At 48.6% G+C, this 27977-nt stretch overlaps 1 protein-coding gene and 1 long non-coding RNA gene across 2 annotated transcripts; both read right to left on the bottom strand.

Annotated features, from left to right (window-relative positions):
• Positions 1-170: 170 nt before the first annotated feature.
• On the bottom strand, positions 171-5964 carry LOC115401677 (regulator of microtubule dynamics protein 3-like). The gene is made up of 12 exons (XM_030109959.1): positions 5117-5964; positions 4667-4856; positions 4432-4575; positions 2322-2670; positions 1964-2066; positions 1802-1862; positions 1653-1728; positions 1502-1579; positions 1323-1421; positions 1178-1231; positions 1011-1091; positions 171-767 (listed from the first exon to the last, which is right to left on the bottom strand). Exons 1-12 carry the CDS (start codon positions 5355-5357, stop codon positions 711-713), a joined length of 1533 nt encoding a protein of 510 aa, XP_029965819.1. The 5' UTR covers positions 5358-5964; the 3' UTR covers positions 171-710.
• A 9895-nt stretch (positions 5965-15859) lies between these two features.
• On the bottom strand, positions 15860-16993 carry LOC115401709 (uncharacterized). The gene is made up of 2 exons (XR_003932995.1): positions 16941-16993; positions 15860-16738 (listed from the first exon to the last, which is right to left on the bottom strand). It is a non-coding gene; the product is annotated as an uncharacterized LOC115401709 (long non-coding RNA).
• Positions 16994-27977: the final 10984 nt, after the last annotated feature.

The raw sequence follows: 27977 nt of genomic DNA, 5'->3' as shown, positions 1-27977 counted from the left end.
ATTGGAATCATTTAAACCAAGTGAGGGATGCTGGGTTTCCATTGTTCTTCTGCAGCGTTCTGACTGACTGCAGGACAGTGTTGAGGTCCAGTGTGTCGTTCTTCAGCCTGCTGAGCAGCGTCTCCACTGAACCAGCAGGTGATCGATCAACCAGGCACGATCGCCACGGGAGCAAGAGATTTTATTAAGAAAAATATTAAATACGTATATGTGATATCTCACTTCTGCTTCACTGCAAAATGAACCAAAAACAGAAACTGAAGTTAGAAAAGGATCACAGAGCAGGTCAATAAATATCAAAGTCTTCACAGCGCAAATCAAATCAATCCATCGGTGACTCACTACAGCTACGGTAATCGAGTGTCTTCACAAAACAAACACTGAAGGACATCTGAGGCGGAACTCCGCAGCTTCTAAACAACTTGTGCTGTTGAAGCTCCGGAAACGGTGTGTGAGCCAGCTGGACCGGCCCCTGCACCGGCCCCTGGACCGGCCCCTGGACCGGCCCCTGGACCGGCCCCTGGACCGGCCCCTGGACCGGCCCCTGGACCGGCCCTGAAACGACTGCTGTATCCGGTGCTGATATGAATAAAGTTAATTGAAGTGAAGGTTCCTCAGTTCAGGTAATGATCTCAAACACAGGTTAAACACCACAGACGGCACTCAGAACGCTACGAGGGAACCAGGAAGCGTGGTTCTGCAGGACGTGGTCACGGCTTCTTCTCCGAGGGCCGAAGCTGAGTCAGCAGCTCCAGAGTCTCTTCGTCCTGAGGAAGAGGAGAGCTCATCAGCAGACCGCAGAGGCTTTCTGTCACAGTAAAGCATCATCAGTACGGTTCAAATGTAATCAGAATGTCTCAAATTATACAATCTGGATCTAAAATGGTGAAAAAAAAATGAAAAACAAACATTCCTGAATCCAGATGGAGTGAATGTGTCAATAATAAAAAAAGAAAGTGGAGTAAAGTGAGCTGAAGCTGAAGCAGGTGAGGTGTCCAGAGTGTCCTCACATCCTCCGTGCTGCTGCTGGTCCTCAGAGCCAGCTCGGTCCAGCGAGAGCTCTCGTACTGGTCGTCCAGCTCCTTGTAGCACTACGGGTCAAACAGGTTAACTAGTAACACGACCAGTCAGTCGGATTAACTAGTAGCAGTAGCAGTCACTGCATCCAGCTGGTTACCTTGGCGATGTAGAGGCGGAGCTTCCTGCAGAACCCGGGGCTGAGCTCCTCGGCCTGCAAAGGTTACAGAGAGACCAGAGATGAGAGACTGCCTGGGGGGGTGGAGCTGGCGGTTCGGAGCTGTTCCGGTGAGAACCGGCTTCACCTTGTGGAAGTTGCGCAGGGCGTCGTGCAGCGTGGCGCTGGGGGGGCTCTGGTAGACGGTGCTGGCCCCCATCCTCTCCAGCCAGTCCATGGTGGCGACCTGCAGAGGGGCGGAGAGACGCTGAGGCGGCGGCGCCGTGACGGCGGCGGCGGCCGGGAGGCGGCGGGCCGACGTCTCACCACGTAGCACCAGCGGCCCAGCAGGTAGAAGACCACCGGGTCGTCGTCTCGGAGGGCCAGGGCCCGGTCCAGGTGCTCCTGGGGGGCACAGTCATGGAGTCGAGTCACTCTGCGGCGGGGCGTGAAGCCCGGCCGCCGGTCTGAACGCTACCTTCAGGATTTTGGTGCTCTTCATTTTGCCGTGTAAGCTCTCGTGCTGCGTGGTCAGGCCGGTCGCCAGCGCGAACCTGCAGCACAGGGGGACACCTTCCTGTCTGTCTGCACGCGGTTAAGACGCGAGCGGCGTTTCCGTCTCGTTACCATTTGTGACACTCTGCAGTCAAACCGTTCTTCTGCAGGGCCTTCTCCGCCTCCTCTCGACCTGCAACGCCACCACAGAAGAAGAAGCTCAGCCTCGTCACATCACAGCCGGGCCCTGCTGCAGCGCCCCCTGCTGGCAGTGTGTGTGTGTGTGTGTGTTACCTAGCTGTCCGTACATGACCTTGTCCTGGGGCCCCTCTGCACACTCGTACATGTCTCTGTAGGCTCGAGCCAGCCGCCACAGGAACTCCCTGCTCTCCCCGTACTGGAACACAAACGGCAGCAGGACCGTTTGAACCGACGCTCCAGAAATAAAGCTCAACTCAACTCAAAACCGAACTCTTAAAAACATCACTTCTAAAGAAATCAAATTGGTCATACAATTTCAATTTACATCCAACACACCGCCACAGGCGGAGACAGGTTTATATGCGCCACCTAGTGGCAGGAAGTAGACTGACAGTGTATTCCTGTGTTTGGTCTTCATCGACAGCAGTTGCAGCCGGAGCTGCAGACTGACCTCCTCCCTGTTCTCCAGCAGCAGCCGGTAGCCTTCCGCCTTTAAGCTGGCGTCTCCGGTGTGGAGGACGTCGCTCTGAGCCAGCAGCAGGGCCAGCTCCCCGCTGGGACCCGGGCTCCGCGGCGGCTCGGCTTCTTCATATCCCTGCTCCTCCTGCTCCTCCTGCTGATCCTCCAGGCCTCGCTCCTCCTCCTCCTCCTCCTCCTCCTCCTCTCCCAGACGCAGCGTGACGACGGTCGCACAGCTCTGGTCCTCCTCCTCGTCAGACTCCTGCTCGTTCTCCTGCTCTCCCTCCTCTCTGTCCGTCTCTCGATCCGTGTAGTCTGACTCCGCGTAGGCCGTGGAGTATCTGAGGACACAGACCCAAGACCCTCCAGTCTGCAGAACCAAGACCCTCCAGTCCGCAGAACCAAGACCCTCCAGTCTGCAGATCTAAGACCCTCCAGTCCGCAGAACCAAGACCCTCCAGTCCGCAGAACCAAGACCCTTCAGTCCGCAGAACCAAGACCCTCCAGTCCGCAGAACCAAGACCCTTCAGTCCGCAGAACCAAGACCCTTCAGTCCGCAGAACCAAGACCCTTCAGTCCGCAGAACCAAGACCAGGGGTCGGCAACCCTTGGCACGCGTGCCACGGGTGGCACGCGTGGCACCAACACTGGGCACGTTTACATGCCACCCATATAATGGCTTATAAGGCAGAGCGGATGTGTCATGTAGACGTCCGAGTGGATCTGCTTCACTCTGAGCGGATTGTATTTCGGAGCTGATTGTACGAGGTGGTGTAGACCGATCGATAACCCGCTCCGTGTCTCATATAAAAGCTGTCTGACAGCGGAGCGAAAAAAACGGGGGATTATTTGTTCCGCGTGCGCGCCCCCGTACGTAGTGACGTGACGACGTGCGCAGTAAACGGGAAACAGGACTGTCAAAAACAAGCAGAAAAACATTGTTTTAATAAAAACCCCGAAAGAAAAAACACTGGAGAGAAGAAATGGAAGCAAATCGCGCTACAGCGAGTTGTTTAAAGAGCTCCATAGCAAAAAACGAGCGATCGCCCCGCCGGTGTTATGGATTAACTGGTTCCCGTGTTAACGAGTGACGGCGGACTTCTGTGTAAACACATGCTGATAACAGCAGCTGTTAAAGTAAGACTCATAAAAGACTTTAAACTTATACACTCACTGTAACTGTAGAAAACCGACGTTCGCTAGATCGACTTCAAGTCTCATTCATCTATTGGTCACAAGTTAACACGGGCACCAGTTAATTCGAAACATGAGCATGCAGAGCACAAAGCACAAAGTTTATGAAAGCACTTTTTGGAGTAACAGAAAAAATATCTTTAAAGATATGTTTGTATCTGCTTTATCTGAAAGGAATACATTTCCAGGTATGTTGGAAATCTTTTTGTATTTTGTGTTAACTTGCGTTTTAGTTGATAATGGCACACACACTGATGAGAAAATTTTAAACTGGCACTCCATGACAAAAAGGTTGCCGACCCCTGACCAAGACCCTCCAGTCTGGATCAGCTGGTCTGCAGAGATGCTGCACACAGACTAGTAATCCAAGGTCAGAATGTTGGCTGATCTTCAAAATGTGCAAGACTCATTAAAAAATGCATTTAAAAACCTCTGAGCCGTCGACGTTTACTACCGAGACAGAAAATGAGGACAGGAAGGTCGAGGAGTGAAACTGAGATTTAAAGGATTAAACTCCTGAACATAATGACGCCGGGCGACTTTCTCCTCAGTGACTGGATGAGGTTATAGATTAAACTGATTCAACTGAGTCTGTGTCGCTCAATTGTAATTCTTTTTTGAACTAATTGTGTTCTCCAAATAAATAAGTGGATGGTTTTCATTCACCTCCAAGTCTGACAGGTCACAGTAGTTTGTTCAGCAAGTGAAAGTGAAACAGAAACCGATACTGACCCACAGCGTTCACACACCGACCATTTCAAATGCACTGAAGTCAACATTGAGCCAATATGGCGTGCACCATGAAGACCCGGTCTGGGAGCTAAAACTCTGACTGCTGCCATCCAGATGTGAAACATCAGTGACAGACTGACAGACTGCAAACAGCCGACACGGCAGAGAGAACACACCCCCCCTCGCTGGTCTCCTCGTACGCGCTGGCGGCTCCCTGGCTGGCCGTGAAGTAGATGGAGCTGGAGCTGGTGGAGTCGGTGCGCTCCCTGTGGAGGACGTGACGGCGCCGGCGCAGCCGCTGGCTGTCCTCCACCCCCTTCCTGCAGGACGGAGACGGAGGGGGACGGACGGCGTCAGTCTCTCAGCGGCAGCCCCTCCTCCCCCCACCCCGGGCTCGGCAGCCGCACTCACTTCACGTCCTGGATGATCTGCAGGGCGATGTCCTGCAGGCCTCCCCTCAGCTCGGCCACCTCGGAGCGCAGCGAGGACACGCAGCTCAGGACCTGGTCCAGCTGGTTCCGGAGCTCCAGCTGGTGCTCCGGGGACAGACCCTGCACCGCCGCCTCCACCGCGGCCAGAGCCTGGGCCTGGGCCTCGCCCTCTGCAGGGGGTCACAGGTCAACAACAGCACTTCAGTCATGCTCCCACCTCTGTCTTCCTCATCGGGGGAAGGTGTGGTGGGGACTTGTGATCAACTCAAACACGTGATGGGGTTGGGGTGCATCATGTTAATGTCTGACCGCTTTCAGAACCGTTTCTCCTACTGAGCATGATGATGACAGCAGGAGACTGGATCACCTTCTGGATCAGGATCAGGATTAGATCTGTCACACCTGGAGGACACATCGGGACCAGACTCACCCTGAGCGTCCAGCACGTCGCGGAGCAGCGCCGCTCCGTCCGCCGCCTCCAGCCTCCGGAGCGCGGCGGGACGCGGGGTCCCCTCCCCGGCCGGCCTCGCGGCCTCTGTCCCGGCCAGCCGCAGGCGTCTCCTCCGGCTGACCGCCCGGTAAATGATGAACGTGATGAAGCTCAGGCCGGCCGCGGCTCCCAGTCCCACCGCCAGCCCGACGAGGCCCCTCCTCCCGAGCGGCGCGTTCATGTCTCCCCCGCGGAGCGGCGCGGCGTCAGTCCGAGGCCCGGGCCGCCCTCACATGCCCCCCGCCCGGCCGCTGGTGGGGCGGTTATCAGCCGTCAGATGGCTCGGCTGGCCCGCGTTCAGCCGTCCGGCCCCGGAGATAAGGACGCGAGTCCGGCTCCAGAAGCTTCTCTCGGCTTCACTCAGCAGGCTGCTCGCGCCGCCCGGCGCCGGTAAAACGACGAAATGATAGAGCGAGAAGGTAAAACTCACGAGCTCCGCTCCATCCGCCGTAGCGGCTAACAGCTGGGATGCTACCGCGACGTCACTGCATCAGCACCGCGTGCCAAGCCCCGGGAAAACCACACTACTTCCGGTCAGAACCTACAAAATAAAGACACCGGAAGCTGCGTGTCTTCTCCACAAAAATATTAAATAAGATATAAAACCAATCAACACACAATCAAAACCTGCCATTCTGGGGAGCTTCTTTGACAACTGCATTAAATATCAATGTTTTACTTAATTTTGTATTTAAATTATATATAATTTATATCTGTTAGTGTATATCTGTTTTCATTTAATAATTTATTTAATCATGCTTCTCTTGTTTTTCATTTAATAATTTATTTAATTAGACTTCTCTTAGATTTATATGTAAATTATACTTAACTGATATCTGTTAGTTTATATCTGTTATTTAATTATATCTGTCCTAAATTTACATTTGAAATATATTTCATTGTGTCTGTTAATTTATATATGTTACTTAATTATGGCTGTCCTACATTTATATTTAAATTATATTTAATTTTTCTGTGTATGATTGGGCTTTGTAAATTTTCACATTTCGGTTAACAATACATTTACTGATGCTCAGACTTGGACACATCACCAGTGTTGTATTGTAGATTCATCGGGTGTTTCGGGTCTTGCAACAGACACCCTCCTCTAGGCGACCCGACCGAGGTGATCAATTCTCAGCCTGTGTCCAAGTGGCATGCTACCCCCACTACAACCACTGTAGGCTTTGCTCAGGGAATAGCTCGCAAACCCCCGACAGCCTGCCTCCACTGGCATACACCTGGTCTTCCACCCGTTCCTCCGACAGTCCTCCACCAACTCCTGGTACTTCTCCCTCTTTCTTTCCTGGGCCTCCTCCATTCTCTCCTCTCATGGAACCGTAAGTTCCAGGAGGAAGAGTTGTTTTGTGGCTGAGATCAAGATGATATCTGGTCTCAATTTGGACTGGGTGATTTGTGGTGGAATCTTCAGCTGCCTCTCTAGGTCAACTGTCATCCCCCAGTCTCGGGCCGTGGAGAGCAAACCCGCCGAGCAGTCCTTAGGTACTCTCTCCAGTCTCTGTCCTTCCCTGAAAAAGCAGATGGTATTGGCTGTAGCTTGGGTTTATCTGCTGTCCTTGATCCCCTTGTTAATTGCCTCCGCGATGGATTTGAGGACCTGGTCATGCCTCCATCGATACTGACCCTCGCTCAGCGCCTTGGAGCAGCTGCTCAGGATGTGTTCCAGCGTGCCTGTTTTGGAACACAGGGGGCATGCAGATGTCTCTATTTTGCCCCATGTGTGGAGGTTGGATGGGCTTGAGAGGACATCATATAACCCCTGGATCAAGAACTTGATCCTCTGAGCATTCCACTGCCAGAGGTTCTTCCAGGTGAGTCTTCGCTCCATCGCCTGCTCCCACTTCATCCAGGCACCCTGCTTTCGCATGGCCACTGCTATGCTGGTTCACTCTTACTTGACTGTGGCTCGCACCTCTTCCTGCACCAACCTCTGCCTCTCTCTTCCACTGGCACAGTTGAAACGACTCACTGGTTGGCTCCCAAGTCCAGCCCTGCCATGTGCCACTGACCCCAAGATAGCCTTGTGCTTTAGCCATGACTCTGCTTGCTCGACCGCATCGGATGCCCTCCACTTTCTCCCTGTCCTCACGACAATCTCTGCCCCGGACACTTTGGCATCTCTGGATCTAGAGTACTGCAGGTGTTCCTGTGCCCGTGTTACAATAAACTCCTCCCTGACTGAGTGGAAGGGGAGCCTGAGTTTGTTGGTGTTGCCATACTGTAACGACCACGGAGGTCCCTACATGTTTCACCCAGCAGGGGTGATAAAATGTGTTCCTGTGCTGTCATTCTAATATTTAAAACTTGGTTCGCTGGGGATGTTTAATCTGGGGCTTGGTTTGGGTTGGAAAAAACATATGGGCGCTGTCACCTGGACATTGGTATCTGGGTTTAAGGAAGACAGTGCACCTGCGGCGGGAGGGGAGTGATGTCACACACCATCCTGAGCAACTCACCTGCCGGAGGAGCGAGGCCGTAGAGTGTTTGCCAGGTTGGATCTGCACCAGTGTGGAATATAACTTGGTGTTCTTTTGTGGGATCTACTGGATTAATCTGTCTTTTCACCACGGAGCTACCGGACTGGTGAGGAGGAGCTACGAGGATCAGTGGACTGAGGATTGTACTGGCGTGAGTAATTAACGGCCGCCGGCCAGTCTTGACTTCCCACGTTGTGCGGCGTTTTCTGTTTAATTTATAAGGAGGAGCGCCCGAGCGGCGGGTTGCTTGTTTTCTGTTGGAGGGGGTTTTCCAGAATAAATGTGGGTTTTTGTTACCAATCTTAAGGTTGTCTTCTGCCTATTAATCACTCCTGCTGATTGGTGTTTTTCGCCCGTGACCTCTTTATGCGTAGTGGCAAGATCGCCTTGGAAATAATAGGTGAATTGTTACAATACAGTCCAATGCTGCTCAGACTGCGTGGCAATCCTAGCCATCTTCGCAGATATAACTGCTCACTCTCTGCTCAAAGGCTTCCACCACCGTCACGGGGACCTCGTAGATGAGGAGAGGCCAGAGGACTCTTGGGAGGATCCCGTGCTGGTAGACCCAGGCCTTAAATCTTCCTGGGAGCCCAGACTTATCCACTGCCCTTAGCCAGCTCTCTAGGTCTGTACTGTTGCCTTGATAGAATCTGCATCCTTTAGACTGCAGTTGAAGAACTTACCTCTTCACTGGCCTCTCGGTGACTGATGGAATCTGGTCTTCTCCCAGGCTGAAGCAGAATTTGTCTGTGACTCTGCCCTTCTTCATTACCAGGGACCTGGACTTTGCCGGTTTGAAGCTCATCCGTGCCCACTTCATGACACCAACCCCTGGAGGATCCACCTGGCTCCTGGTACAGCTGTTGTTGTGACCGTGAGGTCGTCCATGAAGGCTCTGATGGGAGGTTGCCACACTCCTGACTTGCTCAGAGGACCTCTACATTCTGGTTCAGCTGCCTTGACCAGTATGTTCATTGCCAGCGCAAAGAGGGTCACTGAGATTGTGCACCCAGCGATTATTCCAACTTGAAGTTGGTGCCAGTCTGATGTCAACTCACCAGAGGAGTGAACTGAACTTGCTATAGTAGTCCAGGATGAGCTGCTTGACCTTCTGGGCTACATGATGTCTTTCTAGTGCTACTTCCACCAGCTTGTGGGGTATCGAGCCACAGGCATTGGCGAGGTCCAGCCACAGCACCGCCAGGTCCCCTTTCCCCTCTCTCGCTTCCCTGATGAGTTGCGTTACCACGTCTGTGTGTTCCAGACAACCAGAAGCTCCCGGTATTCCTCCCTTCTGTACTGACGTGTCGATGTAATTGTTGCTCAACAGGAAGTTGGAGAGTCTTTTGGCTACAATACTGAAGAAGATTTTGCTCTCAACACTGAGCAAGGAGATAACGCGGAACTGGTCGATGTTCTTGTCCTTCGGTATGTACACTCCCTCTGCATACCTCTATGAATGATCTATCTTCCCTCACCTCCAAATTACCTTCAGAGCCTTCCAAAGTCGATGTCTAAGCTTTGGGCATTTTTTATAGACCTTATATGGAACTCCGCTTGGGCCTGGGGCTGAGTTTGCCCGTGCCCTCCGCACCACCTCCTCTACTTCACTAAGGCAGGGCTCTTTGAGGTTGAACTCTGATGTGGGCTCTGGTGGTACTGCCAGTGCATCACATGGACCCAGATAGGGTCACTTTACATGGCCTTGAGGTGCTCGTTGATGGCATCCTTGGAGCAGATAAGGCAGCCAGACCTCTTTTGGCCAAGAAGCTGCTTGGTCAACTTGAAGGGATTGGCCAGGAAAGCACTTCCCTTCCTGGCCCACTCCCTCCGCCTCCTCCTGTGAAACTCTGCCCTCCGCAAGGTCAAGAGTTGTTGCCTTAGAATTGCTCTCAGGTCTGCTAGGCCAGCTCTCTCAACTTCCCCTGCTGAACTGAACCGCCTCTTTAGCAGCTTAAGCTCTTTCCTGAGATCCTGGATCTTTCTTACTCTGTTGTTAGAAGCATTAGCCGATGGCGTGGGCTTGGGACCACAGTCCACAGTTCCGAAACGCTCAGCCACGATGTTTACAATGAGAGTGGCCATTGTTTCTGGTCGACAGTCCATGTCCCCTTTGGCTGTCACTCCCAAGACATGATCTACATCCTCATCGAACTGCTGCCACTCGGATCTCTTTGACGATTGGGGCCACTGGATCCTCTGCCTGGCTGAAGGTGGCAGGCCAGTTGTCCTGGTTGAAGTTTGCTGGTTTTGGAAGCTCTGTGGGTTGCCTAAGGATGATGCTGTATCTTGGGAGTTTAGCGTGGCATGATGACACTGGGAGGCTCAGGGCACTGTGGGTTGCCTCCGGGCCTAGCTCCTCCTGCATCTGACCAGACGTATCTTCTGTGCGTTGTGTCATCGTTGTCACTGACAAACATTCTCATTTGTATTCCATTTCTGTTTCTTTTCTCTGTGCTGCTGGCACACTGCAATTTCCCTCTGTGGGGTAAATAAAGGACTTTCAATTCAATTCAACACATCCACAGGATAGAAATATGATGAGAAATGTTCATTCTTTCTTTCTCAATTCATCCAAAGGTCTCACTCCCTCCCCACCCTCCATTGCAGGCTGCTTCATGGATCCAGCCCCATCAGAAAGTGTGCAGAAAAGAGAATTCCCTTTCAGTAATGATGAGCACCGTGCCGAGTCCCAGGAGAACACAACTTCCAATCACAACCTACAAAATAAAGACACCGGAAGCTGCTGTCATCTCCACAGAAATATGAAATAAGATATAAACCCAATTCATACACAGTCAAAACGTGTCCCTGTGGGGAGCTTCTTTGATTTCAGCGTTACATATCAGTGTTTTCATCAACACATCCTCGGGCTAGAAATATGATGACATATGTTCATTCTTTCTTTATCAATTCATCCAAAAGGCTCTCAGATGTAAAGAAACTGTCTGAGTTTGATTTATTAAGATGCTTCTGGAGAGGACTCCTCTTTTTATGTCCAGGTCAGTCATTTTGTCCTCAAACCAGTCATCATTTTTTCACCATTCATCTTTAACTACACTGAATTTTCAGTCTTGGTTTCTTGTCTGCACTGATAAAAATCAACAAGTACATAAAGGAGTGGAGCATCTTTTCTAATCCCTCTGTACTGTATCCAGCATGTTCTGACCTGTTCCTCTACTCCCTCTTCAGACTCCACTGCAAACCTGTACAGGGATCCAACTCCATCATCAAGTCTGCGGACGACACAACGGTGATCGGCCTCATCAGCAACAACCATGAGACAGCCTACAGGGAGGAGGTACAGCACCTGGCCACGTGGTGCGCTGACAACCCGCTGCTCCTGAACACCAGCAAGACCACGGACCTCATGGTGGACTTCAGGAGAGGAGGAGGCACGACCAACCCCGTCCACATCAACAGGGTGGCTGTTGAACGTGTCTCCAGCTTGAAGTTCCTGAGCAGACTGAGGAACAGCTTGTTCCCCAGAGCTGAACTCTGATCCCACTGACCCCTCTGCCCCTAAATGTCACCTCACACCTGTCACCCCTGATCTGTCACATTTTTTTGATCATTCATTTATATATAATCAATATATAATCATATGCTTACTGGTAGCATGTTACTGTAACAGACAGTGTGAAAAGGCGCATATGCTGCTGCAGAGCTGCTTCAGACCAGCAGGAGGCACTGCTGTTCAGCCCCGAAAAGGTGTGTGACTTTATTTTGGCCTCATCAGTTTTACACAATATCGTACTGGCCGACTTTAGGTGCACACGAGGATCCAATGTGGTAGCCTGGCATGCCAGACAGACTTTATTTATGTGTTCCACACATATAAAGACAGACTGGTACCGCGCCATTGGGGCAGCATTTCAAACAGGCTGACGAGAGGTGGGACTATTGAGCGGAGAGAACCAATCCAAGAAACAAGGCTGTGACGCAACGACAACGCAATGTACGCAGCGCTCCGTTGTACCTGTTTTGTAGTCCAAAACATGGGATCATGGCATGGAGTTTTACGTCCGTTTTACCCCCAAATTCCACTGGATGCCAAAGCGCTGCACCGCGCCGCGCCACGCTGGCGTCTTGTTCCTGAAGTCAATCCACACTGGGAGCGCGGCTCAGCGCTGCGCCGTTTAGAAGCGGCGGCGCAGAAGCGAATCACCAGCACTGTGGCGCATGCCTCCGTTCTGGTGATCTGTCGTAACACCGGCGCTTCTGGGATGCAGCGCGGCGCTTTCACGTCCGGTGGAATTTGGGGGTTAGAAAGAAAAGCCTCCAGAGCAGATTCTTGCTGTTCGTTCAAAACTTCAGACAAAGCAGTGATAAAATCTCGTTAAGTTGCAGCCGCTATCATGATTGTTTTTTTGGGGGGGAGGGGAGTATAACAAGACGCATCGCTAACTCCCGCCTCTTGTGGGCTATGATTGGCTCGGTAGAAGTCTGCCGGGCAAAAGCCAGATTCAAACGGCGCGATCCCAGACTGTTTCCCCATGTATCCCTGAGCATGGAGAAACCGTCTGGCGCGCCAGGCTACCGATGTGGGACCCAGCAGATGATGAACCGCTGCTGAAATGTAAATATACTCTAAAGTTGATCAAATGCTCTGTTTAATCAGTGATTTGAAGCCAGCAGCCTAGAAATAACGTCTTAGCTGAAGGGAGATTAAATCCGGACAGTGGACGTTTAGTCCAACCTTTTATTCAGACTTCTAGAAACTGTCTTTAATTTTGTTCAGTCTATTATTGGTTATTGGTTATTGATTCCCTCCAGCGTGGTCACTACTGCGGCCAATAAAAAGCTGATTTCTGTTTATCTTTCTCTGTCATGATGACGGCCAGCATCTGAAAGAAGAGTTCTGAAAGTGTCTGCGAGCGGTGGGTGTGAGCACAGATCAGAGACCCCGTTCTTTTCCTGTTCAGCTTTCTGGACGGTTGGTTTCACGAAGAGACTAGGATCAGAACCCAGAGCCCTGTACTACTCTGTTTCCTCAGTACTGATTAAAAATGTGGACTGCCCACACAGAAGATCGGTTGGTGCGTCGTATCCCTTCATTCAGCTGAGACTAAAGAATCTATGATTAGGAGTGAATTCACCTCAACACTCTGAATAGAACCTGGTGAGGCTCCGGGTTCTGAGTCCATCAGAATCACTCACTAATGTATTCCACCAGCAGAGAAAATAACTCGCTGTTTGATTAGCAACAGCTAAAGAGTTATTTTCCAGATCTCACATAAACATTCTTTACAAATAGAGAGAGAATCATTTATTGAAGGTGAGGAGAGAGTCCACCCTGGGCAGGAGAGGACAGGGAGATGAGGACAGGGTCGTTTTTTAACATTTTTTAAAACATTTGAGATTTTGCCTCACCTGCCTCCACTGATGAGAGGCCACCGGTGTGGAATCCAATATGGCGGCGTTACGGGCGCCGCCACGTTAGACACACAAACACTTTCACGAGCCCTACGCCATCAACATAATGGAGACACCAGAGGCCCGAGGTCAAGACCATGAGGAGACCAAATCACTCTCTGCTCACTCCAAGTCTTCAGGAAGGCTGACAGTTAGATCATGGGCAGGATCTTCAGGAAGGTCATCTACATCTTCTCCAGCCAGTATGGAAGCAGCACGAGCACAAGCTGAAGCACAGGCTGCGGAAGTCAGAAGAGCCTACGCTGAGAGAGAAATACACACCAAGACTGAAAAGGCACGCTGAGAAGCAACTCTTGATGAGCTTCAACTGCAGGAAGCAGCTGATGCTGCCATGGCCAAAGCACAAGTCATGGAGTCTGCTGCTGACTGTTTGAAAATGCTCAGCAGAGCAAAGAGGTGGAGTTCTGACCCATTCAAGTAACGCCAGAGCAAAGAGTGAGTGAATACATGAATAAACACAACTACACTGAGCTTAATCAGGGACAGAGAGACAGTTCAGTCCAGCGTGATGATGCTGTGTGTCAGCACAAACAAATATAATCTTCACCAAAGCCTGGATGGATCGGAAAGAAGAACCGAGGTGGAAGTTCAGAGTTTCTTCAGAAACATTCATTCATTAGGACCCATAGTTTAGGACAGAAATGAGACAGGAACCTCACAGAACAACCAGATTCTCATCAGATTGCGTTGAACATCATAGTAAATAACATTTTTCTGTCTATTATGTCCACAAATGGTGCAGCAGATAACTGTAAAAATACTTCAAATAGTGATACAAGCAACAGATTCGGCACAAATGCTCACTAGAACCTACTTTTTCAGAGAAGGGCGTTAGCCATGCAGAAATTCAAGATGGCGACCATTTTTCAAGATGGCCACCATCCACAATTAAGATTTGTTGCATAATGGTCTAAATTCACTCAAATATGCACAAATGTTTGACATAGAACCCACTGATTGGGGACATACATTGCAGTGTACATTGTCATTTCTTCAGAGAATCCATATATGTGTAAAATTCAAGATGACATCCAAGATGGCCACCGCAAAATCTACAATATCTAATATTTCAGCAACTAATTGAGATGGAAACATTATTTTTGTCTGGTTTTTATGTTGAAAGTATTCAACAAAAATGCTTAATAAACTGCCATCAAATAAAATACTACCACAAGGAGTGTTAAACAGGAGTGAAAGAAGCCCATTCCATTCTGTCACTCAGTTAAATTTGACCCATTGCTCATACTTGATCTACAGTTCACATTCGCAAGTATACAAAGTGAAGTGTAGGGCTGCACGGTGGCGCAGTGGTTAGCACTCTTGCCTCACAGCAAGATGGTCCAGGGTTCAATTACCGGCCAAGGCTTGTGGAAAGACTTGATGGCAGTTTAATAAGTGGAGTTTGCATGTTCTTTCTGTGTGTGTGTGGGTTCACTCCGGGTTCTCTGGCTTCCTCCCACGGTACAAAAACATGCACGTCAGGTTAACTGATCACCCTAAACTGCCCCTAGGTGTGAGTGTGAGTGTAAATGGATGTTTGTCTATCTGTGTCAGCCCTGTGACAGACTGGAGACCTGTCCAGGGTCAACCCGCCCTTGCCCGCACAAGCTGGGATTGTGTGGCCGGGGGTTATGAAACGGAGATAGGCACCCAAGGCGCTTGTGCATAGGGAGACTTTGATGGATGGATTTAAGCCTGGAACACTTATATCTGCCACTTGCACCACATTTGGTCAGTTGCTGTCCAGAAGACCTGCGAGTGTCCACCTGACACTTCTGCCATCCCCAGTCAGCAGGGCTCTCTGCTTCAGGCTGACTGGGTTGCCTGGCCCCACACAAAACCAGCCTGGTAGGCAGCACACTTGGCATGTTGGAGAAGAGCGGCTTTGGTTGGTGGTATTTCATAGGGCCGCTGTTTCCTGGCAAAGAATTCCAGCCTGGCCTCATCCAAAGTGCTGGATCTGGCAGACCTCTCCAGGATGTCCATGTCACCATGCCATATTGTTTTTTTGCTTGGCTCATGCCCTTTCTGCAAAAACAGGACTATGAAGAATATGTGTGCCAAATCTGTTGCTTGTATCATCAGTTGAAGTATTTTTATGATATATTTCAATTACCCCCTGCACGAAAACATCAAGAAGTCACAGGCAAGAGCAGAACACACTATGGCACATGTTCAATCCAGGAAAGTTTATTCATCAATTCAACAAAAGATTATTTTTCACCCTGAGAAACACTTGTTCATATCCCCACAACGATCCTGATATCAAACAGAACGGTCACATGATCATAAAGAGAAGCAGTGAACTGAACTCTGGGAACCATCATGGAGCAGTTCATTCAAGCTGCTCTTCAGACTTTTGGCCACCAGGTGGCACCAAACAGGACGGTGTAGAAAAGCTTCCATCCAGCATCAGAGCTTCAGAAAGCTTCATTTGTCCATCAGTGTTAAAAAGAGCTTCACTTCCAGCCTGTCAGCAGACTGACAGACTCAGACTCTCAGTCAGACTCTCCTTCAATCAGTCCAGCTGAGACCAGACTGGTCCAATCAGGACCAGCTGGGCTGAACCAAAACACAAGGACTGTTTGAAACACAGAAAATGAACCTTCACCACATTTTAACAGGTTAACTGGATATTCAAGTTAAAAGAAAATAATGTGGAAGTCGTCAAGGAGGAGACAGACGAGTGTCTTCTCCCACAGTGGACGCCACACCATGACATTACAAAGAAAGATCAAAGAACTTGTTGAGTTTTAACTTCAGGAACTCCTAAAGGAAATGAAATCAAGGATTGATTTTTGGTAACTTGCACAAGAACACTGATTCAGTTCACATTTACAATCCAACATCAACAACTCAAACGTCAAACTGTGATCAGAAGAGTCCTGTCCTCATCGTCTCCACTGTTGCTGACAAAGACTTGAGGAGGTTAGAAAACGTCCTGAAACTTAAACTGACCACATATTTACAAAGTGTTGGAGGCTCCGTCTGTGAACCCTGCTGAACTCCACTGATGTTCTCTGATCTCTGATTGGTGCTGACAGGACTGCTGTCAGAGACAGAGACCGTCCTTCCTACAGAGGACACAGACTCACTGAAGAACCGGAACCAGAGTTCCAGAGTGAAAATCCAGCACAAAGAGGTTGAGAGAATGTGGTGTTGAAGGTGTAGAGGAGGATCAGAGAGTCAGAGGAGACTGTGAAGAAGGACAGAGAGCCAGCAGGACAGTCCACATACACTGCTACTCTACCAGAGGAGGAGGAGGAGGAGGAGGAGGAGGAGATGGATGTTTCTCTTTTATTGTGCCAGACAGAGTAACCTTCATCAGAGCAGTTCAGATTCCAGGACTGATCATTCGCTCCAAACAAACACTCCTTCATGCCTCCTCTCCTCCTGATTCCTCTGTAACTCACTGATATATAAACCCATCCACTCCACTCGACCTCCCAGTAACATCGACCACTCAGATCATTTCTACACAGCAGCTGAGGAGTCCAGCCATCAAATCTGTCTGGATGATCAGGATACGGCTGCTCTTCCTCCACATGTGTCACCTTCCTGTTATTGTTGGACAGTTTGAGGAATCTGTTCATTGAGTTTTCATACAGTTCAAGTTGAGAGAAATCTGATGGAGAGAAAGAGAGAAAAGTCATCCTCTGACACGTGATGGATTTCTTCTCTCTGGACTTCCTGACATGTTGTTCATTCACAGAAAGTTTAAGAGGAAACTTGTTGTCAGACTTCTCTTGTCAGTAATGTTTGAATGAATCAAAACCTTTGATTGAAAGACAAACAGACACTGTTTGGTCCTCATCAGTCCAACTTACACTTCCTCAGACCAGGTTTTAACCTCTGCTCTCCACCATGGTCCACCCTGCAGGAAGAAAGACAGTCAGAAGGGTTTTCTCTCCAACAGGAGTCCTAACTGCTGCTCAACATGAAGCAGAGCTCCTCAGAAACAGGCTGAAAGAGCTCTGAGTCCACACTCTGGGACTGTTTCACTCAGGACAGCAGTCAGCTCTGGATGGATGGATGAAGAAGATGAAGTGATGAATGAAGCCTCCTCTGATGTTTCAGCTCTCACTGACTCATTTCAAAGGTTCAAACTTGGCTCAAAGTCTCTGTGGAGACGTTTGGAGGCTGAAAGTGTTTCTGCTGCTTTGGATCAGTGTGATGAAGATGAAACCTGTCGGCATGTTTCTGCTCCTCTCCTCCTAAAGACAGCTGGAAAAGGAGCTTTCAAAGGATCCTTCACACTTCTGGAGTTTTCACTGAAAGACTCCGTCTGACAGAGAAGAAGAGAAGTTCTGTTTCTCTTCATCAACCAGCTCCAACACACACATGGAGAAAAGTCTCCATTCAGCCAAAACACACAGAAAACCCTGAAGATCATGTTGGAATGGAAAGTGGATGAATTCTCATCAGGATTTTAAGAGTGAAGAGAAAAGCAGCAGTTTGATCAAAGGATTCAAACTCCAGGTCCAGATGTCTGAACCACATCACAGAGGCTTCAAACTCTCATTTCTGTCATCAGGGTTCAGCTTTTCTTGGTCCTTGTGTCATAAAAATCACTGTTAACAATCAGTGGAGACATTTTGTAGACCAGGAGTCTTTAACTAAAATGTTAAGAGGCTCAGTTTGATATTTCTTGAAGTAAAGGTCCAGAAGATCAGAATGTTGAACTATTTAGTGTGATATATATTTAAATTTCTGTCAACATCTGTATGTAATCAACACCTGAGTGTCAAATCTAATTCATTCAGTGAAATTCACAAAGTGTTTAATATTTATTGTCATGAAACATGGAACTGAAAATAAATGTTTGACTGTCAATATAATGTTCTGTCATTTACTAAATAAAAGTCAGGCTCATTTTCAAAATAAGACAAACTAATCAAATGTTTAGCAGCAGTGCTGGACTTCAGAACAATAAACCAGATCTGACAGATCATCAGTGTAAAGACAGGTTAACTCCTGGAGAAATGCTCTCTTTCCTCCTCAGGGAGAAATCGGAGCTCTTGCTTGACCTGCCAAGATGTTCCAGCTGGACTTCAGTGGAGTCAGAGTCTTTCTCAGACTCAGGTGGAGCTGCTCATTGGTGAGCCTGGAACCAGGTGGAGTTTAGTTTCCTGCTGGAGAAAGCTGCCTCTCAGCTGTGTTGGAGCCAAACATGGTCCAGAGGGAAGGAGGAAGAAAAACTCTTCATTCTGGATGAAATGTTCTGTTTTCACTGTCAGCTTTTCTTTTGAGTTCCATTTGGTAACTATTGTTCCTCAGCTTTCTCTGTCTCAGTGGACTTCCTCTTTCTCTCCACTCTTCTCATTTCCAGCATGAACTCTCACGTCTGTCTGAGCTGCAGAACCTTCATGTTTCACCCTGAAACACTCAGACTTGATGGTCTGCCTGGTTTCATGTGACGCTTCACTCACACACAGCTGGTGTGTGTGTTTCCTCCTCCACTGAATCACGACCATAAAGACTGTAAAAGCTGAGCTGCTTCAAAAAGAAGCTCCGTCAGCTTTGAAATCAGAACCTGCTGTTTTAGCTGTCAGTGCCGCGTCTGCAGGGCTGGACAGGAACCAAGGAGATTTACTTCAGTACATTTTTTTAAGGACCTGTACTTCACTTAAGTATTATTAATTCATTCATTTTCTGCCGCTGCTCCCTTTCGGGGTCGCAGGTGGCTGGAGCCCTGCCTTCTGCTATGGGCGAAGGCAGGGTATGCCCTGGACAGGTCGCCAGTCTGTCACAGGGCTGACATATATATATACACAGACATACAACCATTCACTCACACATTCATACCTAGCGACAATTTAGGGTGATCAATTAACCTGACATGCATGTTTTTGGACTGTGCGAGGAAGCCGGAGAACCCGGAGAGAATCCACGCACACACAGAGAGAACATGCAAACTCCACACAGAAAGGCCCGAGCCCCGGCCGGTACTTGAACCCAGGACCTTCTTGCTGTGAGGCAAGAATGCTAACCACTGCACTACTACTGCACGGCCTTTGAGTATTATTTTTTTGTGAAAATTTACGACTAATTTGAAATACGTTACTTTTAAGAATAGATTTGAAGTCAGAGGATAAAAGTTATTTTCTGATTCATCCAGGTGGAGTTGTGGTAAAAGACAGGAAGCGCAGAGCAAATGTTGGAAAGTTGGTCGTGGTAAAAATGGCGACAGCGACAAACTACAGTTTAACACGGGAGAACAAACCTCGAGTCAAGTCAAGTCAACTTTATTTATAGAGCACATTTACAAACGGCTTAGCCGCATCAAAGTGCTTCACATAGTGCAAAAAAAAAGACAATAAAAAGTGCATAAAAATTCATAAAAACAATCAGAAAAGCAAACTAAGACCAAGTTGAAGGCCAGCGAAAAGTCTTCAGGTGAGATTTGAAAATCCCTACGGACTCGGCTGCTCGGATGTGGGGGGGAAGGGAGTTCCAGAGTCGAGGGGCCGCTATAGAAAAAGCTCTGTCCCCCCTAGCTTTCAACCTCGACCTGGGGATGACAAGAAGGCGGTGGTCAGCCGACCGTAACGCTCTGGTTGGGGTGAAAGGGAGGAGAAGATCAGCCAGGTACGGTGGGGCAAGGTGGTGCAGAGATTTAAAGACTGTTAAGAGAATTTTAAAATCAATGCGGTAGTGGATGGGGAGCCAGTGGAGGGAAGCAAGAACCGGAGTAATGTGATCGTGTTTTCTAGTGCAGGTGGAGTCGAGCGGCCAAGTTCTGGACTAACTGCAGGCGGTGAAGTTGGGCTTTTCCTATGCCGGTGTATAGACTATTGCAGTAATTCAGGTGGGATGAAACCTCAAGTCCATGTTGGAGTTCTTTGAAATGAAGAATGATATGTATCGTTTTAAAAGCTGACTTTGTTTGCCACGCTGAAACTTAGAAAAACTCAGGAACATCTGATGGAAGCAATAATATCTTCAGCCTGGATGGAGGATTTCCTGGAGACTGCATGTTTCCTTCTGTCACTGAGGAATGAATGACCTCTGACCTCTTGAAAAAACACTGAGCATGGCCGACCTGAAGACAAACCCTGCTCCTCCCTGCAGCAGTACAGCCACACAGCAGACTGAGGATAGAACAGAAATGTGTGTTAACACTGTCAGTCCGGCTCCTGCTGCTGCTGGACTGTAGAACTACTAGAGGAACACAGTCTGGACTGATGGAGCTGATCCTGAGTCAGACTGTCAGCAGGTTTAGAAGACGTCATGTTGTTGGTATTGATGGGGTCAGAGGTCAGAGTTCAACATGTATTGATAATCCTCAGAGCAGTGTGTGTTTGCTGTGTGTAAGAGTTACACTACACAGAGGACGACACACTGTATTGGTCTGAGTCTTCATTCTTATGTTTGCTGGTGAAGTAATCTAAAACTTACAAAGAGTAATGTTGCTGTTTTATTGAAGTAGTAAGAGTATGTTATTGATTGCATTTTTTGAAAAGTAACTTGTAATTGTCCCAGACTCCATGTTTGAAGCAACCCTCCCATCCCTGATCACCTCCTACTAAACTCCCTGTCCAGCTGGAGAAAGCCTGTGGAGGTGAGATGACGAGTCAACATCTGTTTCATTCCAGATCAGTATTTTAAATGAAGCCTCCTGGACTCTGAGGAACTGCAGTTTGATGTCAAGGTCAGTGAAATGATATTTGATCCTCTACTTTGTCCCACTGGGGCCAGTCCTGTGTGGATTCATCACTTAGTTAACCAGATAGTGAACAAACCAAGTTAACTACAATACTTGACCAGTTAGAGAAGGTTTTCCAGCAGCAGTAATCCTGACAGACTGAGTAACTTTATTTCTTTACTCTTTTTTACTCAGTATTTCTCCCACTGTCTGATCTGCTGTAAAGCCTGATAATGGTACAAATCGGATTTTCTTTTGGAGTCGATCGGTGTTAATCTTCAATGTCTGAATTTTATGTTCGGTTGTGAATAAATAGAAAAAAATTCAAACGAACATAATAACTATCCTTTTGTTAATTCTGTTGTGTTTCAGCAGGAATCTCTCCAGGTGTAACGACCGGGTAGGTCCTCACCTGTTTCACCCAGCAGGGGTAATGAAATGTGTTCCTGTGCTGTCATCCTAATCTGTAAAACTTGGATCACTGTGGCTATTCAATATGGGGCACGGGTTTGTGTTTGGAAACCGTGTCAAAGACGTAATTATCTGGTCATTTGTAGCTGGGGGGGCGGATACTATTTAAGTGGAAGCAGCGCATGTGCCTAAGGAGGGGAGTGACGTCACACGACGTCCTGGGGAACTCACCTGCCGGAGGAGCGAGGCCATGGAGCGGTTGCCAGGGTGGATCTGGGCCAGAGTGGATTATAACTTGGTGTTTTCTTCTTTGGGATCGACTGGATTAAACCGTTTCTTTTCCACGGAGCCACCGGGCTGGAGATGAGGAGCATTGGAGACCAGCGGACTGAGGAGTGTCCCGGGTGTGAGTAATCCACAACGCCGACCCCTCAGTCGGTCACCTGCCGGGACGTGCGCCCCAAGCTGAGGAGGAATTTTGGGGGGTAAAGGCTTGGACTTTGTGAATCTTTTGAGTTTATGTCTGGACTTCCCGTGTGGTGCGGCGTTTTCTGTATAATTTCTAAGGAGGAGCGCTTGAGCGTCGGGTTGCGTGTTTTCTGTTGGGGGGGGGGGGGGGGGGGGGGGGGGGGTTCAGAATAAATGCGGGTTTTTGTTGTCAATCTAAAGTTTGTCATCTGCCTGTTAATCACCCCTGCTGATTGGTGTTTTCCGCCCATGACCTTTTTATGCAGAGTGGCAAGATCACCTTGGAAGTGACAGGGGGATTGTTACACAGGATCAGCAGCAGATTCTACCAGTTTTTATTCCACAGCTTCAATCAGCAGGTCGATGCATTCAGTAGATTGTTTCAGTGGTTTGGTTGTGTTCATTCATTCTGTAACGATGAAATAATGTTTGACATTCAGATGAAAATGTACTTTTATGACTAAAGTATTTTCTTAAAGCAGGTACTCCAGTACTTTAACTTAAACAATCTGACCTGACAACTTTCTCTTGTATTGGAGTAATATTTGACCAGGAGTATCAGAACTTTCACTCCAGTCATGGAGCTGAGGACTTTGTCCACCACTGAGGGTCTGTATGGGATGGCGTCTTGGTTCAGACCTGGACCACAGTCCACCTATTGAGGACCACTGCTGTGGACAGTCTCAGTGTCCATGAGGAGCTCCTGCTGTGTGTCCATACCTGAGAGTGTCCAGACTGCACTGTGGATCCTCCACTGCAGCAAACAGCTTCTCCACTCCTGAGGCTCCTGGATGGTTGTAGCTCAGGTCCAGCTCTCTCAGATGGGAGGACTTGGAGCTCACAGCTGAGACCAGAGAAGCACAGCCTTCCTCTGAGACCAGACACCCTGACAGACTGGAGGCACAAACATGGCATCAAGTCAACCAGGAAGAAGGAAGATCCTCCACATGATCAAGCAGCAGCTGGATCCTGACCTGAGAGCTTCCAGTTTACAGTGAGGACTCTCCAGTCCAGAAGACAGTAGCTTCACTCCTGAGTCCTGCAGGTCGTTGTTACTCAGGTCCAGATGTGTCAGACTGGAGGACTGAGAGCTGAGAACTGAGGACAGAGCTCCACAGCTTCTCTCTGACAGACCACAGCAGCTCAACCTGGAGAAGAACCAACAATGAAAACCAGATCAGTGTTTCTCCTGGACTCAGTTCTACAGATTTGCTCTTAAACCACGTACAGAGCTTTGCTGGAGGCTTTGACCACTGGCAGAAGCTTCAGAAGAGCCTCCTCTGAAGCAGAGTATTTCTTCAGGTCAAACTCCTTCAGATCTTCTTCTGATGACAGTAAGATGAAGACCAGAGCTGACCACTGGGCAGGAGACAGTTCATCTGTGGACAGACGTCCTGATCTCAGGGACTGTTGGATCTCCTCCACCAGAGAACCATCATTCAGTTCATTCAGACAGTGGAACAGATTGATGCTTCTCTCTGCAGACAGACTCTCACTCAGCTTCTCCTTGATGTACTGCACTGTTTCCTGACTGGTCTGTGAGCGACTTCCTGTCTGTGTCAGCAGACCTCGAAGGAGACTCTGATTGGTCGGCAGTGAAAGACCCAGGAGGAAGCGGAGGAACAAGTCCAGGTGTCCATTTGGACTCTTCAAGGCCTCATCCACTGCTCTCTGATGGAGAAGGTGGAGAGTAGGTTTCTGCTTCCTAATATTTGACCACCAGGAGGTTTTCTGTTGTTCTTCCAGCAGGTTGATTCCAGACTTGATGAAGGTCTGATGGACATGAAGAGCAGCCAGAAACTCCTGAAGGCTCAGATGGATGAAGGAGAACACCTTGTCCTGGTACAGGCCGCTCTCCTCTCTAAAGATCTGGGTCAACATTCCTGAGTACACTGAGGCTGCTGTGAGATCGATGCCACACTCTGTCAGGTCGGGTTCATAGAAGATCAGGTTTCCTTTCTGCAGCTCCTCAAAAGCCAGTTTTCCCAGAGACTCCATCATCTCCCTGCTCTCTGGACTCCAGTGTGGATCTGTGGCAGCTCCTCCATCATACTTGACCGTCTTGACTTTGGCCTGGACCACCAGGTGGTGGATGTACATCTGGGTCAGGGTCTTGGGCAGCTCTCCTCCCTCTCTGCTCTTCAACACCTTCTCCAGAACTGTAGCAGTGATCCAGCAGAAGACCGGGATGTGGCACATGATGTGGAGGCTTCGGGAGGTCTTGATGTGGGAGATGATCCTGCTGGCCTGCTCCTCCTCTCTGAACCTCCTCCTGAAGTACTCCTCCTTCTGGGGGTCGGTGAACCCTCGGACCTCTGTCACCCTGTCCACACAGTCAGCAGGGATCTGATTGGCTGCTGCAGGTCGTGTGGTGATCCAGAGGCGAGCAGAGGGAAGCAGTTTCCCCCTGATGAGGTTTGTCAGCAGAACATCCACTGAGGTGGACTCTGTAACTTCAGTCAGGAACTCAGTGTGCTGGAAGTCCAGAGGGAGTCGACACTCATCCAGACCGTCCAAGATGAAGACCACCTGGAAGTCTTCAAAGCTGCAGATGCCTGCTTCTTTGGTTTCAGTGAAGAAGTGATGAACAAGTCCCACCAAGCTGAACTTCTTCTCCTTCAGCACATTCAGCTCTCTGAAGGTGAATGGAAATGTGAAGTGGATGTCCTGGTTGTCTTTGTCTTCAGCCCAGTCCAGAGTGAACTTCTGAGTCAGGACTGTTTTCCCAATGCCAGCCACTCCCTTTGTCAGCACTGCTCTGATTGGTTGAGATCTTCCAGGTGAGGCTTTAAAGATGTCTCCGGTCTGATGCTTGTTTCTGCTCTGTCCTGGATGCTGCTTCAATCTGTCTGACCTCATGTTCCTCATTGACCTCTGCAGCCCCTCCCTCTGTGATGTGGAGCTCTGTGTAGATCTGGTTCAGGAAGGTGGACTCTCCTGCTTTAGAGACTCCTTCAAACACACACTGGAACCTCTTCTTCAGCCCACATTTCAGCTTCTGTTGGCAGATTGGAGCAGAAGTTCCTGGAAATAAAAAGAAATAAAAGGGTTGAGTGTATTAGACACTGAAAGTGAAGATGAAAGTGTGTTGTTGATGTTTCTCCTCCATCAGATCATCCAGCTCTTCAGTAGAGACCAAACAGCCTCTGATCTGATGGAGATGTTTGCATGATATGAACAGCAGAGCTCAGGAAGAGACATGAGACCATTGTTGTCTCCATGTTTGATGATTGGGGATGTGGACTTGTGGGAGCTGGCCTCCCTTCCTGTTTCCTGTGCTCCCTGTACTGGTTGGTATCAGCTGCTCTGAGTGGAGCTCTTCAGCTCTCAGCTTCTCCTTTTCCACTCAGCTGCTTTCAGGACTCATTCAGAGTCAGAGACTGACTTAGCACCAGTTCTTTGTTTCCATCAGCACCAAGTCCAGACCCTCAAAACTGGTCATCAACAAGCACCAGCTCCTTGGTGGACCAGAGCCAAGCACAGAGTACGTCAGAGAGAGCAATTATTGTGACCAACCAGACTGGTGGAAACACAGAACCTCCAGTTTTATAACAGCCTAGAGGGAAGATACATTTTAAACTATCTCAGCATGGATGCTAAAATAAAACAGCAGTGGACTGAAGATGAGACCCAGAGCTTCCTGCACTGTGGTGCTTGTCCATTACACAGTTCAAGCACTACTCCACTCGCCTGGATTCAGTCTTGGTGATTTTCATTCCACTAGAGTACCGGGTTGGCATAGGTCCAGTTATTACAACTCGATCCAAACCTCATGTAACATCATTTGTTCTGTGGCACATTGTGGGTACCTCCCACTGAATCCTCTCAACAGCCACCAGACAAAGAAATGTCTGCCCTCTGTCATCACGCCAGTACCTGGAGTCAGCAGTGGCGTTTCTACGTGAAAATACTTGGTGGAGCAAAGATGTAGTCATGGGTGCTGTCATAGGCATATGTGTGTGTGTTTACTATCAATGTGTGCATGCATGCATCACACTAACTGTATGCATCAGCTTTAACAGCGACACAGAGTTCAATCCATTGACTGTATATTAACAACACCACTGTAAAGCACTAAGAAGGACAGAACAGTCTTACTCACCAAAGCTGAGGCTCACTTTAAAAGAAAGGTGGCTCAGCGGTTCTTCTTTTGGATACACTTTTCAATGACATGAATTCATTTTGATTTCCATTTGTTAGCTTTAGCTTTAGCAGAGCTGAACTGTCATGGCTCCCTCAATCCGTCAATCACTAATCAGTACCTGTCTACACTGGCAGCAGCCAATCAGCTCTCCATTTGGAAATGACGTGATAGTGGGCTCCAAGCTTGAGGGAGCCTGTTGGACCAAATCTGTGTTTGATGGAATACAGTGGGAGATGGCAGCAGGATACCAGCAGAGACTCGACCAGCTCCTCAACTCAATGACTAAGTTAAGGAAGAACTCCAGAAACAAAGACAGGGAGCTGGGACAAAGTGGCAGCTAACAGAATGACTGCTGTTGGGTAAACAGCTACATAAAGAGCCATGTACTGACACACAGTAGAGCTGCAACGATTACTTGAGGAAATTCAATCCTTTGATTATTAAAAAAAAAAGGCATTGTTTTTGCCTTGAATTTTTGCCATTTAATATTAATCACTTGCATTGCACAGACTGTAAACAGTGATGCAGGTGATGAAAGTTGGCTCTGCTGCTGAGAGCAGAGGGATCAGAAGAGATTTAATGTTGCACCAAGTGGAGTAAATATCCGTCTTTATTCCACGAGCGACATCTCATTACAGTTTGAATGGCACACACAAAAATGATGACTCAATTAATTGCTGAAATATTTAACAGAATACCAGATTTTAAACAAACTGACAGCTGCAGCCCAATACTGACACAATGACTTGGCTCTGCTTTAATCCTGGATCATGGAAACATTTCTGTGTCATCGCCATCCTGTGAAATGAGATCAAATCCTCTTACTGCTCCTCAGACGCTCAGCCAGCTCCTCCTGCTTCATCCTCCTCAGGAAGTCCAGAGTCATCCTCACTAATGACTCTCTGCTGCTCCTCTGCTCTTCATCCTCATCCTCTCTCTCACTCCCAAAGCATGCTGGGTAATCTGGACTCAGGAGCTTCTTCATCTTCTTCAGCTCCTCCTTCATTAAAGCCACCATGTTGTCCTCCAGCAGCTGGAACAGAGAAACATCTGGAGTGAGACAGATGGAGATGTGAGTGTAAATCCAGGACGACAACATGTGAAGCCGAGTCACTCTTCATGTGGATCTCCAGCAGAAACAGCTTCAGCATCAGTGAAGGCTGGAAGCTGGATGAAGGTTGGACTGTTTCACTCTGGACCTGAATGGATCTAAGAAGCTGAGAGTCTGCTTCATGTTTCAGCTGGAAGTCTCCACAACTTCTTCTGTCTCACTGATGTGACAGTAAAGTGTTGAATGGAGACTTGTTCTCACCATAAAGATGGAGTCCAGATGTGTTTGATGCTGAGGGGCGGAGCCTCCACGGAGAGCCTGGGAGCTCTGCTGGCTGACGCTGCAGAAACATGTTGACTTTGTTCAAGCTGCTGTTATGATGATGAATCCTGACACAAACACTGATTCTCACCCCTCATCAGCTCCTCCTGCTCCACATTTAAAGTCAGTGGGCTCTATCTTAGACCGGTCACTCTTCAGGGACACACAGCTGGATGGAAACTCAGAGTCAGAGCTGAAAACAAACAACATCAGGAACAGACTGAGTGGAAACATGGAGGAAGACTGGAGGATAAAGGGAAGAGTGAGAGTTTCAAACTTTGATGATTCTCTGAGTGAGAACTAATGAACAGTTAGAAACTTTAGGAGGATTCCACCGTCAATAACGAGTCTGAATCATTTTCTCAAAGACATGAAATGCAGATGACAACAGGAAATAAAACTCACTGTGCTTTGAAGTCTATCAGTAAGTCCTTGGACCGGTCACTCTTCAGCGACACACAGCTGGGTTCAACTTCAGACTCTGACCTGATACAAAGACAGAGGTTTTACACACAGAGACACAGAGACAGACACAGACACAGACTCACACAGTAACATGACGTGAAGAAGACTGGCGGACAGTTACAGATGGAGTCTCACCTCTGAGCTGTGGTCTGGTTCTCATGTTCTCCACACAGAGTCCTTTTAGAGGGAGGGACTCCCTCCTCTCTGTCCTCACACTGATCCATGGCAGAACACACACCTACACACACAGAGCAGCTGTGGTTCAGTGGGGAGAGCAGTCACCTCTCAATCAGAAGGTTGTTAGTTTGATCCCGTCAACCCCTGTCTGCATAACAAAGTGTCCTTGGGCAAGACACTGA

Source organism: Salarias fasciatus, chromosome 15 (assembly GCF_902148845.1).
Source record: "Salarias fasciatus chromosome 15, fSalaFa1.1, whole genome shotgun sequence".
In the NCBI taxonomy this organism is placed as follows: domain Eukaryota; kingdom Metazoa; phylum Chordata; class Actinopteri; order Blenniiformes; family Blenniidae; genus Salarias; species Salarias fasciatus.
This window is presented reverse-complemented; position numbering and strand designations above follow the sequence as displayed.